We start from the raw sequence: 16,277 nt of genomic DNA on the forward strand, positions 1-16,277 counted from the left end.
CATCCTGACCTCTTTTTACATTCTTTGGTTATACTTGCCATTGCTATCCCTATACATTTCCCTGCTTTGATAGTGGTACTCTGGTTTGGGACTTTTTAATGTTTAATTACGTGGATAAATTTGTTTTTATGGATAAATATACTCCGTGACCTCATTTTGCTTTAATTATGCCGAGTGCGACTTGTTGTGTTTATACAAAATAAATACTCTGACATCTGTATCAATTTTTTTTTATTGAAAAATATTAAAATAAATTACATTATTTTACATAAAAGTAGCACGATATTTACATACAGCGAGTCCAGGGCACAAAGGACACGAGACGTTCGAGGACTACACAGAGGAAGACTAAGACTGGAAGACATTGGGAGTTCACAGAAACTTGGGGAATCTGGAAATGCAAAATTTATCATCTATGGTTTAAGTCACGTTTGTGTGCTAAAAGATTACTTTTTTCTTCCATATAGTCGGAGTTACAAAAAAAAAAAAAAAAAAAAAGAAATTTTGCAATTTTTTTTTTTACTTTACACTGGGGCGTTATCTAAACTCTTGCCTGGTTGTTTCAGGAAACACTGGTACATTAGCTGCAACAATGAACAGACATTAATGCATTGAAGCATCTAATGAGTGTGTGCCAAGATCATTGTGATTTGAGGGGAAGGAGGTGAGCTGTGATAACTATTGTGAATGGTGGATCCTGTGTTATCAGCTGTATATAGAGGTGTTATCACAGCTCACCTCCTCCTGTACAATGACTGATATCACCTATAGTGAATTGTGGATCTTGTGTTATCAGTCATTGTACAGAAGGTGGGGGTGAGCTGTGACATCTTGTATTGTGAATGGTGGATTCTAACTTAATCATTGAAATCCTATCAAGACCAATAAGGAAACCGCTATAAAAACTCTCCTTGAAAAGATAGCAAGATTTTTTTTTTTTTAGTGCATGTAACATGAAAACCTAATTTAAATGAAAGGTGTTGTTCTGGGCGCACACTGTATAATTACAGATGGAGTCTGGGTCACCAAGAGCAGACGTTAGATCTCAGATCCAGGGGGTCCTTCTTATTCATATCAGAGGAGGAAGACCCCCTGGATCTGCTCCCAGGACCCACTGACCACGGCCTTTAGACGGACTAAGTGCTCCAGTTGCCAATCAGATCCCATTATTGCATCAAGAGTTTAGATGAACAAAAATTTAACTTTTACAGTTTGCAAAAAGTTTAAGATTTTTGATTACAGATCAACAATTATAGTCTCCAACACAGAAAGAAGGGGGCAAAAAGCAATGGCCACCGCCAGCGTCCCCCCGGGATATCCCGAGGCGGCACATTGGTACGAGGCCTCTGCGCGGCTCTATATCCCATTCATTAGATAAGTGTCGGCTCATACATCGGTCAGAATTGGGAGTGTAGAACAATTAGTCGATCACGTGATCAGTGCCGATTGCTTCCTGCAAAATAAGGTCAAGGGTTCGATTAATTTCACTTTCTAGGACCCTTATTATCGCGGCCATGCACGACCCACAATGAAGATCCTCCATCGTAATTATCCAAGACCATTCAATATGCCCCACATATCGGAGCTGAGCAGCCGTGACAGTGTGCAACATCCAACCAGGGAGTGTTTCTGATGAGGATGGATCGTCCGTCACATGAACCTACAGTACAACAATACTAATTTTTCCTTTTGGGACTGGTGGCAACATTGCAAAAATGGAGTGAATCCCCAAATGAAGGAGACTGATACAATGTAACGCGATGACAATAGAAACGGCATCATCAGAGCGAAGCTGCATCATCAGAGCGAAGCTGCCGCCCGCGTACCTCTCATGTGGAAGCCGTAGACCATGAACGACGCTTCACAGTGTTACCCAATCTCGTCACAGTGATTAGGTCCAAATACGATAAATACACGAAAAAAAAGGGAAAGATGAAGATGGGGGAGGGGAACAGCCACGAGCAGCAGGTTCATGAATTAATGGGGTTCTACAGACAGAATCGTACAGGACGCAGAAACACCTACAGACAAACAGCAGAGAACACATCGGTGCGCCGCACTCAGTGGCCGGCAATGGCCTTTTGACATCTATACAAATTTTCATCTAAAAATAAATTGTGACAGTCCCATGTAACAGTCTGGCAGCCGTGGTGTCTAAAGGCCGAGCACAAGCTGCTACAATGTAGGAACCGTGCTGTAACAGTTGCGAGTACTCAACTCCTCTTACCACAATTAAGAGTGACCGTTCCATCTTCTTAAATGGGTAAAATTTGCAAAATACTTATTGTTAAAAAATCCTCTCGGTTCTCAAAACCCAGGTTACCGGCCACCTCTAGATTCTATCAGAGGTGACCGGTTTCCTAGGAAAGGTGCACAGCGCTGCTCCACAGCGTTCCGGATCACTGGTGCAGAGGTAACGTTGCCTCGGTCAGCAGGATCAGAAAGCACAGTTCAGAATAACGGCTCAAACAAAATCGCCGATCCCAACCGTCCATCACCAGAAGAGCAACAATCCCCCCCCCCCCCCCCAAGGACAAGTAGGCAGCTGGGAGGCTCCTGAAGGGAGAAGGCGAGCCAACATCTTAAAAAGGCATCTACATATTTGAATAAACTTAAAAAAAAGGGATTTGTTCAATTTTTTGCAAAAAGTTGTAAGTTATGGTAAATTCCAGGTTTATCATCAGCAGCCAGTGATCGCATGCACTTTACTACTACGGCTAATTTCTGGCCTCAGCAGTGATGTTCGAGATACGATGCAAATGATTGGCCAAAATGGTCATGTGATATACGAGACAGCGATATGGAGCTAAACAAAGCCCGGCGGGGAGCTCAGGTGCACCAGCGCTGGATCAGGAGGGGATTTAATGTTTATTGCATATCCTGCAGTTGTCCAAAAGTTTTTTTTTAAAAACCATGGACACCCCCTTTAAATACTACTGTGAAGCTGTGAGCCTAGATTCCCCTCCCCCAAGATATTCTGCAGGTCACAGAGGACATTACATAATTCTGCCTTTAATGATTTCTCACCCAGTCCCTATGGTCCTGCCACTAATTACCATCAGTCTTCGAAAGGAAGTTCTACAATTCCAAATGGAATGTCAAAGGAAGGTTAAATACTTAAAGGTCCCTCCCAAGTTATCAGCAACCTACGGGGCGTAAGTTACACTTGGAAACATGTTCACGTGGCCGCAGTGTTGGAAGCTTCAAGTTTACGATCCAGTACCAACTGTGAGCAACATAAAAATCACATCAAAATAACACAAATAGTCAATTAACGAGACGTTGGCACATCCAGAAAACAGACTGGAGCTTCAGTACAAACAACGTTCCAGCTGCTTACGAAGGAGGAGCAGAAGCCAACACTCTACAGCAATCGTTTTAGGTGCAGGTGGAGGCATTTATAAAACAACTCGTATTAGGTGTTCCTAATCCTAAAGATTAAAAAAAAAATAAAAAAAAAAATTCTCATTGGTTTTTCTTTTGGAGTGGTCCACAATTCCACCAACCAAGGGCCCTCAAAACACCTAGTAGGACAGTACAAACGTCAACATTAGCTCAGGAGGTCACATTATTATTTACGGGTATAAATAGTTTTAAGAACTTACGATACTCTAAAAAGTATGACCTTGCCTAACCAAATAAATAAAAATGGTCCATCATTTTTTTTCCTTCCCGTAGACATGTCAGTACATAAAAACCAGGATACGCCAGTATATTATCAGAAGACCGAGTGACTAAAAAAAGAAAAATGTACATATATACAAAAAGTCCACAGACCTATTAAAATTCAAGTATCTTCATGGAGGAAATAAAATGGACACAGAAGGCAGGAGAAATTCAAAGTCTGACGTGCACCGTTTCTGGTTGGATTTGACCAACCAAGATCTTCAGAAAGAAAAACTCACCATTGTTCAGTTTTTTTCCCTACGTTAATCTAAAAAAAAAGTCCAGTGCAAGAATGAGGCAGCGAGCGATACACCACCAGCTTCGGATTAGACTTGCCAATGGAAACGTCTACAGGCTGTTGACCCAATCTGGAGGATCTAGTTATCAACCAGATCCGTCCAACGACTGGTCTCAAAAAATAAAACAAATAACAGTCTTAGATTTTGCCCAATGAACACCAGTCCAAGAACAACCAGTCTGGTCATGGGTCAGGTCACGTTTCTCCCTTATTCATTTTATTGTACTCGTTCAGAAGTTGTTCGTATGGAACAGAAACCTCAATGTCATTACTGGAAAACGAAGACTCGTCCAGACACGTAAATGTATCCAGCCCAGTAGGAGTCTCGGGGTCATCGATATTTTCCTCTGTAGAAGATTTAGACTTTTCTTCATCTTCAAAGTTATCTCCATCATCTTCCTCCTCATCTTCTTCCTCATTAGCAATGTTTATGTTGTTCGGAAAAATCAAGGGTTTATAATCCTTCGCCTCCCAAGGTTCTCCTTCCTCTTCGCTGATCCGATCTAGCTGGTTGATGAAAATGGTGGCCTCTTTGTCCTGGAGGGGTTTTACTCCATTCTCCTTTTGCAGACCATTAGAGAAGGTGACCGCGTCGTAGCCGTATCCGTTGCCTTTCGTGTAGACCGCCATCATATCCTTGCCTTTATTCGGCACGTTACCAGGAAGATCCCCGTTTAGGATTCTGTCGCCACCAGTCTTGCCAATCTGTTTAATCAAATCGTTATAAGTTTCCTGTTTTCTACTTAGGAAACTTAAGATGTTGGCGTCCTTTGAATTCGCCATTGGCATTTGCTTGTCCCTTTTTGCTCGTGGGTCATTTTCGAAGGGATCTTTTCTTTTTTTACGTCTCTTTTTAATAGCCTTGTGGACCTCCACGAACATGCTGACCTTCCAGTTCACAAACAAGGAAAGCCAGGCCAAGCCGAGGTAAATCCAGATCTCCACAAAATATCTGTAAAGGGGACCGTACGTCACCTTTGGATTCACACCTGATAGAAAAAAATAAAAAAATGACAAGATAAAGTTTTAGGTATAATAATATGAAGCATTATGTAAATCGCATACTCTTCAGACTTTATCAGTCAACCTCCAATCTGTCCATTATCCCAAAGCCTTCAGTGCATAGTGTGAACATCTCTTACATCAGACCCTTCTCTGGAGGACACAGTTACAATATGATACATTGTGTCACACTGATCTGTTACAGGTCAGGCCACAGTGCAGAGCCAAAGTCTCCGCCCACGAGGATCTCTTAAGATGGAGATCTGTGCAGGGAATGCTGGAAGAAAGATAAAAGTACCAATCCTAATTAGTTATGGGGCACAATATCATCACAAATAGATATTTAAAGGAATGAGCCACACTGAACGGTCTCCCCACAGACGTTCCTTAAAATCACTCTTCCCGGGGGCGTGGCCTAGCAGGAGATGCGAGAGGACGCTTGCCGGACCTCTCCCGCTGCCCGAACGGAGACTTAGGAGATTCTAAAGGCGCCGCCGAACGCCAAACACCGGAGGAGCAGCTCCTGAGTAACCGGGGAGCAGGGAGAGTAAACCGCACGCTGCAGGAGCCGGTAAATGACGCGCAAAAGGCAGAAAGAAGCCGGGGTGGCGGGCTGCACGCGCTCCCAAGATGGCGCCGACAGCGCAGCGGAGGAGGCGGCAAAGGCAGGCGCTGCTTACCAGAAGCGGCTAGAAATATTAGCAAAGCTGGAGCAGTTCGCCAGAACAGAGGAGGCAGGACGGATGATGCAAGGAGCTGAAGGAGAGGTGACAGGAGGAGCGGTGGACTCAGTGGAGCAGACGGGTGAGCAGGCTGGGGCACAGAGGGAGGTGGTGGAGAGTGAATCCTGCATTCGGAGAGTTGGTGTGGGGAAAGAAGAGCCCGAGGATTAGGCAGGAGACTCTGCAGAGACCCAAAGATGAGGGGGGGCTTGCATTACCCAACCCATGGCTGTACTTTCTGTCTGCACAGAGCCAACATCTTAGGGGATGGGGGAAAGGGTTAGAGGAAGAACTGGGTCATAGTATTCTGGTGGGGTGTGGCCCTTGAGTCAGGGTCTGGAATCAGGACTCTTTAAGAAATTGGGGATTGGCTGTCCCACCATGAATTTAATTCATAGAGTATGGCAGATGCTGAAGCGAATTAGGGGAGTTGGGGGATTCACGGAATTCTCACCTATCTGGGATAACTCATCTCTTCAAGAATTTAACCATATGGAAGGAATGGGAGAATGGAGAGAAAAGGGCATTAGGTTGTTGGGACAATTGATTCACAGTGGGAGCCTTAAGTCTTACGATGCGCTTCAGCAGGAGTTTCAGTTTCCGGGGTTAAAATGGTATCAATATAGGAGAGTTCAGCACGCTTTTCAGGCACAGAGGAGGAGGGGGCCCATGGTGATTCAGAAGGATCTTATGTTAGACTGTATACTAAATAATAATGGAACAAAGGGGGCTATATCGGAAGTTTATGGGGATTTACTGCACACATTCTTGGCGGATTACCCGATTAAGGCTAGAGAGAAATGGGAGGCTGAACTGGGGGAAATAGACGATGACAAATGGGGGTCTATTCTGGAATACATACCCAAATTGTCGATGAGTGAGCCTGGGAGACTGTCGCAATTGTATGTGGTTAATAGGGCCTATAGGACACCCGACTTGTTGTTCAAAGCCGGAGTGAGATCGGATTCTGAGTGCCCTAGGTGCACTCAGACTGAGGCGGGTATGCTCCACATGTTGTGGGTGTGCCCCAGGCTCTTTTCGTATTGGGTAGCAGTGATGAACCAAATTGGGGTGCTTTATGGATGTGCGGTTCCCAGGGATCCAGTGGTTTGTATACTTGGGTATGTGGAGGAATTGTCGGCCGACGAAACTGCCAAAATGGCAATAGCTAGATTGCTCTTCGTTGCAAGGAAAGTGATTGCGAGATACTGGATTAGGGAGGAACCTCCAACCAGACGAGAATTTGTCGCACAAGCGAATCATATTGTCCAGCTCGAAAAAAGCATTTATATCAAGAGGAATAGGATGGGGTTTTTTCAAAAGCTATGGCAGCCATGGCTAAACGGGAATAATTGAGGGGTTGTGGAAAACAATGTTAATAATACAATATGTCTGTAATAAAGAAGATCTTCTCGTGGAGGGGGGGGGGGGGGGGAAGTTGGGCTTGGCTATCTGAGGGAGGGAGGGGGGGGGGGGAAGGGGTATATTTTTTTGTTAAAATAAAACACAAATGCAACTTATTGTATAAATAGATAACATTTATTATGCTCAATAAAAATTTATCTGACTAAAAAAAAAAAATCACTCTTCCCAAAGCAAAAGTATGGGGTAAAAAAGAAAAATTCTTTAACTGAGGCTATTAAGGAAGGTGAATATGTTAAATATTATTTTGTATGGGAGAAGGGTGATATAACTGGAAATAGGGGGTGCAATAATTGGGTAAAATGGCCAAAAAGGAGTGATGGGAATTCAATGGAGGAGGACTGGAGACAATGTTTGGATGTTGTGGAATTCACATAGAACAAACCTGCTACGTAGTCTCCAAAGCCAATGGTGGTGATGGTGATGAAAGAGAAGTAGAGACCCTCGATGTAGTCCCACCCTTCTGTCCTCATGAAGATTAACGGAGGAATGACGAGGTGGACCACCGCGCCCCATAAGATGAAGATGGCCGTGCAGGTGATCTGAGCTTTTCTCTGCAGGGGAATAAAACGAGAGGAAATTACAAGTTTACTCTTCAGACTAGTAAAAGTCAACCTTGCGGAAGAAACCAGGCAGAGCGCCAAACGTAACCAGATGACTGGGGTCTGCCGCACGGCGACTGGAAGGGGCCGGAGTGTCACTTTAAGGGCTCATACCCATTTGCAAGAAAAAAAAAAAAAAAGTTTTGGTCCGTAATCTGGACCGAAAAAAATTGGATGCAAACTATGCGATTGTCATGCGAGTTCAATGCGATTTTTAAATCGCACCATCCGTTTTACATCCGTATGCAATGTGTGTTTTTTTCTCTGCTACTATTTTTCTACAACCATTTACAGTGTTCTATGTCACAGAATGATAAGCCATCTATAAAAAACGGACGGAATACGGATGGTCCGTATTCCGTGCGGTTTTTTTTTCCTCGCACCCATTGACTTGCATTGGCGAGACTCAGACTCGCAACATGCTGTGATTTTTTTTTCTCAGTCTGATTTCGGCTGAGAAAAAAAAAAAAAATAAAAAATTAATCGCAAACGAGATGTCACCTATTGAATAACATTGGTCCGCGTGCAGTCTGATTTTATCGGATTGCACTCGCCCGTTTATCTCGCCCCAATTCACCGTTCCTTATGTAAATTCTGTGTCGGTCATGACCGGACAACGCCTTTATATACATTTTCTGCACAATCAGCTGCTTTTAAAAAGTTCCTGCACAGACTGCAAATTAAATGCTACAATCAGCAAGTTTTAGATAAAAAAAAAAGACAAAAAAACCTAGTTACCCTAAACCACTGCAGAGACGAGAACAGAAAGTCACGAGATGTATATGCTGCAAGAAGTTTGCACCTTTCTCATAAAATGACATTTAACAGCTGAGTTTCTATTCAATTCTACCATTATCCTCCAGAGCTGCATTCACTATTCTGCAGGCTTCAGAGCCAAACTCTCCCAGAATTCCCTGCTTGTTTAGGGTTTTTCCACAGTCATCTGAAATAAGAAAAACTGAGCACAGAATAAACTTTTATTGGTACCTTGCCACCAGCTTGCTGACTGTTTCCAATATTAAGTAGCAGAATAGTGAGCGCAGCTCTGAGATATTATAATACAAGATGTAACTTAAGATCAGTACAGGATAAGTAATGTACAGGGGCTTGCAAAAGTATTCATCCCCTTGCATGTTTCATGTTTTGATACCTTTCCTTTTATTGTGAAGCAAACAACAAATAGGACTAAATTACTGAAAACTTCAGTGTGCATAACTATTCATCCCCCTAAAGTCAGTACTTTGTAGAGCCTCCATTTACAGCAATTCCAGCTACAATTCGCTTTGGATAAGTCTCTTCGAGCTTTTCCACATCTGGCCACTGGGATTTTTACACACTGCTCCTGCTCCATCAGGTTAGATGTTTCCTCTGGTGAACAGCGATCTTCACCTCGGACCACAGATTCTCCATTGGATTAAGGTGTGGGCTGTGACTCGGCCGCTCCAGAACATTTCCAAGTTTCCCCTTAAACCACTCAGTGTTTCTTTAGCCCGATGCTTTGGGCCATTATCTTGTTGGAAGGTGAACCTCCGTCAGTCTCAAATCACTGACAAACAAACAGGTTTTGCTCAAGATTAGCCCTGTATTTCTCATCATCCATCTTCCCCTCAAATTAGAACATTGTCCCTATTCCTGCTGCCAAAAAACATCCCCACAGCATGATGCTGCCACCAACATGTTTCACTGTGGGGATGGTGTTCTTGGGGTGATTAGCAGAGTTGGCTTGAAGCCAGACATAGCATTTACCTTGGTGACCAAAAAGGTTCAATTTTGGTTTCATCTGACCTCAGCACCTTCCTCCACACAACTGGGAATCTCCCACGTCTTTTGGCAAACTCAAAACGAGCCTTAAAATTTATGCAAGTAAAGGCCTTTTTCTGCCTACTCTTCCATAAAGGCCTCTATGGAGTGTACGGCTTATTGTGGTCGTATGGAAATATACTCCAGTCTCTGCTTGGGAACGCTGCAGCTCCTTCAGGGTTACTTTTGGTCTCTGTACCGATTCTGATTAATGCCCTCCTTGCCCAACTTCGTCCCTGACTTGTTTGGAGATCTCCCTAGTCCAGGGGTGTCAAACTGCATTCCTCGAGGGCCTCAAACCATGCGTGTTTTCAAGATTTCCTTAGCATTGCACAAGGTGCTGGAATCATTCTCTGCAGGTGATTAAATTATCACCTGGGCAATGCAAGGAAATCCTGAAAACATGACCTGTTTGCAGCCCTCGAGGAATGCAGTTTGACACCCCTGCCCTAGTCATCATGGTGGTGTTTGGTCAGTGGAGCCTCTTGTTACTGGTGTTGCAGCCTCTGTGGCCTTTCAGAAAAGGTAAGATGTATATACGACAGATGTGCGACACTTCGATTACACACAGGAGACGTCCAGTCAAGAAGCATGAGACTCATGAAGGGAATTTCTTGCACCAAAAATTTTTAGGGGTGGGGTGTGAATACTTTCATAAGCCACTGTATATACACACAGTGACTGCACCAGCAGAATAGTGAGTGCAGCTCTGGAATATAATACAGGATGTAACTCAGGATCAGTAATGTAATGTATGTACACAGTGACTGCACCAGCAGAATAGTGAGTGCAGCTCTGGAGTATAATACAGGAGGTAACTCAGGATCAGTAACGTAATATATGTACACAGTGACTGCACCAGCAGAATAGTGAGCGCAGCTCTGGGGTATAATACAGGATGTAACTCAGGATCAGTAATGTAATGTATGTACACAGTGACTGCACCAGCAGAATAGTGAGTGCAGCTCTGGAGTATAATACAGGATGTAACTCAGGATCAGTAATGTAATGTATGTACACAGTGACTGCACCAGCAGAATAGTGAGTGCAGCTCTGGAATATAATACAGGATGTAACTCAGGATCAGTAATGTAATGTATGTACACAGTGACTGCACCAGCAGAATAGTGAGTGCAGCTCTGGAGCATAATACAGGATGTAACTCAGGATCAGTAATATAATGTATGTACACAGTGACTGCACCAGCAGAATGGTGAGTGCAGCTCTGGAGTATAATACAGGATAAGTTACCACTTTAGCCCCTCACTGCTGTACACACCGGACTTCTCTCTTATTTTGATAAAACAGCGCCTCTGGTGGCCAAAAACAGGATTTCTTACCAGAGTGACTCCTCTTCTGGTGAGAAACAGGCCCAATCTTTTTGCTCGTCCGGCAAAGAACTTCCCCAAGGCGCTGATCCAGGTCAGGCACAGCGGTACCCCGAATAATCCATAGAATACGCAGAAGAGCCGCCCGGCTGACGTCTTCGGAGCGATATTACCGTAACCTGGAGGAGAAAAATGGTAAAACCCAATTAATACACGGCTCACTCAGTGAAGGCGGTTTTCTTTCCAGAATTTGCTCAGTCAACACCAGGGGCCATTGTCCTTCATAGGAACAGAATCTTGGGGGGTTACACGGGACCCTCGTCCCAGGACTGTGGGCCACTACGTCATCAACCAACCATAAGCGAGGTGTCCACAAACTGGATATTTCCCATAAGGCTCCATCTGCCCCATCTCTGTAGCACCACCCCCCATCTCTGTAGCCCCCCCATCTCTGTAGCCCCCCTCCCACCATCTCTGTAGCCCCCCCTCCCACCATCTCTGTAGCCCCCCCTCCCACCATCTCTGTAGCCCCCCCTCCCACCATCTCTGTAGCCCCCCCTCCCACCATCTCTGTAGCCCCCCCACCATCTCTGTAGCCCCTCCCACCATCTCTGTAGCCCCCCCACCATCTCTGTAGCCCCCCCACCATCTCTGTAGCCCCTCCCACCATCTATGTAGCCCCTCCCACCATCTCTGTAGCCCCTCCCACCATCTATGTAGCCCCTCCCACCATCTCTGTAGCCCCTCCCATCATCTCTGTAGCCCCTCCCACCATCTATGTAGCCCCCCCACCATCTATGTAGCCCCTCCCATCATCTCTGTAGCCCCCAACCATCTATGTAGCCCCTCCCATAATCTATGTAGCCCCTCCCATCTATGTAGCCCCTCCCATCTATGTAGCCCCTCCCATCATCTCTGTAGCCCCCGCTCACCGATTGTAGTGATGACTGTGGCTGCAAAGATCACGGCGTTCGCCCAGTTCCAGTTGTTGAAGGTCGTGTTCCCAGTGATCGTCACACCTTGACCAGCAGCATTGGAAACCGTCTGCGGACAGAAACACAGGCAGATTCTAGTGCAAGCTATTATTCTCCTCTATCAGCCACATGTGTCTGAGGGGTCGTCAGACAGGAGCGTTCTGTCCAGACCGGAAGGCTTGTCGTGCGCATGACCAGACATACTATGGTTATCCCTCATGGCAGTAAAGTATCTGTCGCGGAACTACAACTCCCAGCATGCACGAAGAGCCCTGCACTGCAGCAAACATGAAGGAATGCAACAGTCAGCATTTACAGAATGGAAAGTAAATTACATGAAGACGGGCTGGAAACCAGTAGAATAAATGCACTGGGGGGGGGGGGGGGGAGGGGTGAAAGGTTAATTTTAGGAGTTAATGTGACTGCTGCAAAGTAAATGCACAATTTCCTAAAAAATAAAATAGGATTATGGAGAGAAAATAAAACATTAACTTTGTATCACTTTTGATCCTTTTTTGTGCCGCTTATCTATAAAATAACAGCAGATTAACAGCGCTGATCTCCCACACTCCGAGATCCCAGGAATCCACTGTCTCCGCGCTGGAGAATTCTGGGCAACTTTACTCCCCGGAGCTTCTCTGTCCTCCTCTCCATAGGAAGAACAGCCGGTGTGTGACGATTACCCACAAGTGGTGGAGCCGCGCTAACACGGAGCCACATTATGGGTTTAAAGGGCGAGAAGAGAGAAGACATCGGATCCTTCTAACCACATCTTTCCACTAAATATATATATATTCGAGGATCGACACCAGATCCGGCCAGTGACCCCTGGTCTATGTGAAGGACTCGTAGTGAGCAGAGATCTTCCACATTAAGGAAACTCCTTTCAATTTTATTTCTTTGCAAAAGCCTAAATTTCGACATTCAGATTAACCCCTTATGTCTTGCATTCCTTGGAATGTGATAAAGAAGGGTTATAAGACAACACATGGAGACCGAGCGCTCAGGCACCTGCCACTGACCTCATGGCCCATGTGCCTTCAAACAAGAGGACCTCCAGGCTCCTCCAAGCACTTGACCCACAGTTTCTAAGGGCCGGTGGATGAGGCTTTTCATTTCCTTCTCATCCTAATTCAGAGACTGGAAAATCAATTTAGGACTCATGGAAAACAAACATGAGTCCAGATGTGGAAAAAAAGGTCTCTTGGGTTTTAGAGCAGCAAGGACAAGAAAAAAAAAGCATAGAAATAATCTGGCTACCACCCCTCCTCTATATGGCAAATGCTGGTCTGTCCCACATCAGGGGTCTAAGGGACTGCAGGACAAAAGCAAGAAACCCAAGGAGGTCGTGTATTCTGCACCACGGAGCTTAACATAGATCCCATTGCATCAATGCAAAGTAATCAAATTTAGAAACTATTTTGAGGTTTAAGATTATCCGGATGCTTCTGAATAAAGTTATGTAAACAGACAAATAATGGGCTCATGGGAAGGACAAAACAAACCGACAAGAAGTTAGCTGCCCAGGATTATCTTCAGAACAAAAAAAAAAAGTCATAATCGTAAAAGGAAGCATGTAAAAAATGAGAAGACCGCCATAGACAGGACATACCCACTGACAACATCATAGCCATGTTCAATAACTTCAGCAATCAAATTCCTGCCATAGAGAGACAGCCCCATTACTGTAAGAAATGATGGCCACAAAATATGACTGCCACTACCTTGATGATGCCATTCCACCTTGGTCAGATATAGTATCTAAAAGAATATTTTGATGCTTCTCTAAGAAATGAAATGTTCCTAGTCAGCTGCTTCATTACTGCAGTCTTTAGAAGACTCACATGACTGATAATAAGCAGCTAGTTTGGTCTGAATTTTGGCTTCTCAGGTTTCCATTCTTGGTGTTGCAGCAGACCCCATTACGGTTCCACTTATTTGGTTACCATGTCTCCTCGATCTTGTCCCAACTCTACTTATGGGACTAAAGGTTACTTGAGACTTTATTGGGAAAGCTGCAATGTGTGTTTTTGTAAATGTACAGAAGTCCTGTAATTTTTATGTACGCTTAGCCCTTCATTATGACATCTGCACAGCAGGCGGAGGTCTGCACAGTGGCTGTTCTCTTAAAAGTTTACGGGTAAGTAGCTGTAGTCTGTTAACCTCATTTTATAGGGAGCTGACAGCTGCTCTTCATGTGGATTCTGTAAAACAAGGGAGAGGCGTGGGAATGTAAGGAGAGGTGTACAGGTGACGCAGTGAGAATCGCCCATGGACAGACATGCAAGTGTTCTGCAAGTACAATGTATGGGGGGGGGGGAGGGGGAATACTGAAGAAGATCTCATACAAGGTCCAGCCCTCACATTTCAAGATTAACAATCCAAGTCCATAGTGTGAAACCTGATTTCAGAGAGCTTAGAAAGTTTCTTCATTTATATTATTATAAAATCACCAATATCCCACAACAGGCCTGACAGAGTCCATCCAAAATGGCAGCAGCATCCTCCAGCATTCTTGACTAGTCACCAGGCCGAGCAGAGTCCCCACCTCAACATCATCAGGATCCTTTCCCCCTGAAGGCTGCCAGAACCTTCAGAACCTTGCCTTAAGAGTGCCATAACTTAAAGAGTCCCTCCCTAATAGCATTCAGATATGTAGTCCCCTCAATAGTAGCAGGACAAATTGAATTCTTATAAGGTCCCTAAAAACGCTCTTTATTCACATCAGAACAAGAAGAGTCCCATTAATACCATCAGGATCGCAGTAGCTTCCCTCAACAGTACCAAGACCTGCAGAGTCCTCTTTAATAGCATAGGGTCCCACAGACAACCCCACAGCAGGACCACAACTGTACATTTATCCCTCTACTTTTGAGTTTGCTGCCAATGGCAAGAAGCTAGCCTTGCCCTGTAGATGCCATAACAAACTGCTGGGTGAGGCTGCAGAGAACACGATGCCCTCTGTGCCAGGGAACATAGTAACATTCCTCATGACCCAGATTCCTCATCAACATGTGGTTACAGTCATTTGCTCATCAAGATAGCCAGTACAAGGATTGAATCAATCAGCCCTGCCCCCCCATTATGGGTAACAGCTCCCATAGGTCACCCAATAAGATTTAACATCTCCCACAAGGGTGCTCCACCACCGACACAGTCATGGCCACTGCAAGCTTCTACATACAGGAGCCTATAGCCCGCAGCTCCACAGACAGCTCATCGCAGGCCACGTCTGACATCTCAGGCACGCAAACAGCTGGCTGCCTGTCTGTCTTCAGACTTCTCCTTATGTAATAGAGCAAATTCCTGTTGTAAAAAGCCCCTCTGGGGCCAGAAATGAAGTCGTGATCAAAAAACATGGAGGAAGCAGCCTTATTATCACCAGCTGCGAGGAGACGGCTCCACAAAATGGACGATTAATAGAGCGTTAATAGGATCGAATAAATCAACTGTGAGCGAGCGAAAGTCCGGAGCACTGCCAAAAACTTCGCCGCGAGGAAACTTACAAAACTTGAGTTTGGGATTTTATACAGGAGAAAAACCCCATAAAATGTTCATGTATAAATTCAGTTAAAAAAAAAAAAAAGTCTATAGAAACATTTATGGAGCCATTAAATGACTCCATTCAGATCAAAGCACCGCAAATGGCTCATCCGACCTCGGCCGGACACGACAGAAGATGAGGCACGATCTGTAAATTGTACTTGGGCCAGAGCTACACCCCACCGACAGGACTATAGGACATAAAAAATGGCGGTCAGAGGGTTTATACTCATGTACGCGCCACTGCCTAGTGCAATCTGATCGCTGCACAACCACAAGACCCAGAAGAGCCTCCATTGTGATCATTGATCCAACGCGTTTGAGGCCAGGAGAAGGCGGTTAATAATGTCCTGGACGGGATCTGCATCAGGTTAATGAATGACCCATCAGCCTTGAATGCCATCACCGGGCTGATAAATAAGGGGAGAGCAAATATTTTTACATTAAAAAGTATAAAAACAAGCGATGAAGAAAAACCCCAAACAGGAAAAACAAACAGCAGGTATCCAGCAAGAATGCGAATGATGGCGAATACGTCACAGGTCTCCATGTGGCTGATAACAGGGAGCAATATGATGTACACACCAGTCAGCCTCGCCCCTGCTTGTAGTGGCTGATAACAGGGAGCAGTAGCTTGTTGGACAGGTGGATACATTTGGATTCCCCCCAGAGATAACGGGGCGCCCATCTGTATACACCTGTCCTTCAGTCAGCATTCCCCATCAGATTGTAAGGGCTGATAACAGGGAGCAAAAGATTGCATTAGCGGCAGAGGATGGAATAGAGCAAGAACCTTGGAGGGATCCAGATGCCGACAGAACATTGCAATTGATTCATTGTGACAAGAACCTCAGCTGTGTGAGCAGGACCAAGGTACAGGGTCAATCTCTGGGAATAAAAGCATTGCCACTCACTGGCAG

General features: G+C 44.9%; 1 protein-coding gene across 1 annotated transcript in view; it reads right to left on the minus strand.

Moving 5' to 3' along the window:
• Window positions 1-214: 214 nt before the first annotated feature.
• The window catches only part of KCNK5 (potassium two pore domain channel subfamily K member 5), a 39,302-nt gene continuing 23,239 nt past the window's right edge, over window positions 215-16,277 (minus strand). Inside the window, exons 2-5 of the mRNA XM_069768312.1 lie at window positions 11,773-11,884; window positions 10,853-11,019; window positions 7,496-7,664; window positions 215-4,953 (exon numbers count right to left, since the gene is read on the minus strand). Of these exons, the coding sequence (XP_069624413.1) occupies window positions 4,160-4,953; window positions 7,496-7,664; window positions 10,853-11,019; window positions 11,773-11,884 (1,242 nt within the window). The 3' untranslated portion in view covers window positions 215-4,159. The remainder of the gene's footprint in view (window positions 4,954-7,495; window positions 7,665-10,852; window positions 11,020-11,772; window positions 11,885-16,277) is intronic.

The sequence above is a fragment of the Ranitomeya imitator genome, chromosome 5, assembly GCF_032444005.1.
Source record: "Ranitomeya imitator isolate aRanImi1 chromosome 5, aRanImi1.pri, whole genome shotgun sequence".
Taxonomy (NCBI): domain Eukaryota; kingdom Metazoa; phylum Chordata; class Amphibia; order Anura; family Dendrobatidae; genus Ranitomeya; species Ranitomeya imitator.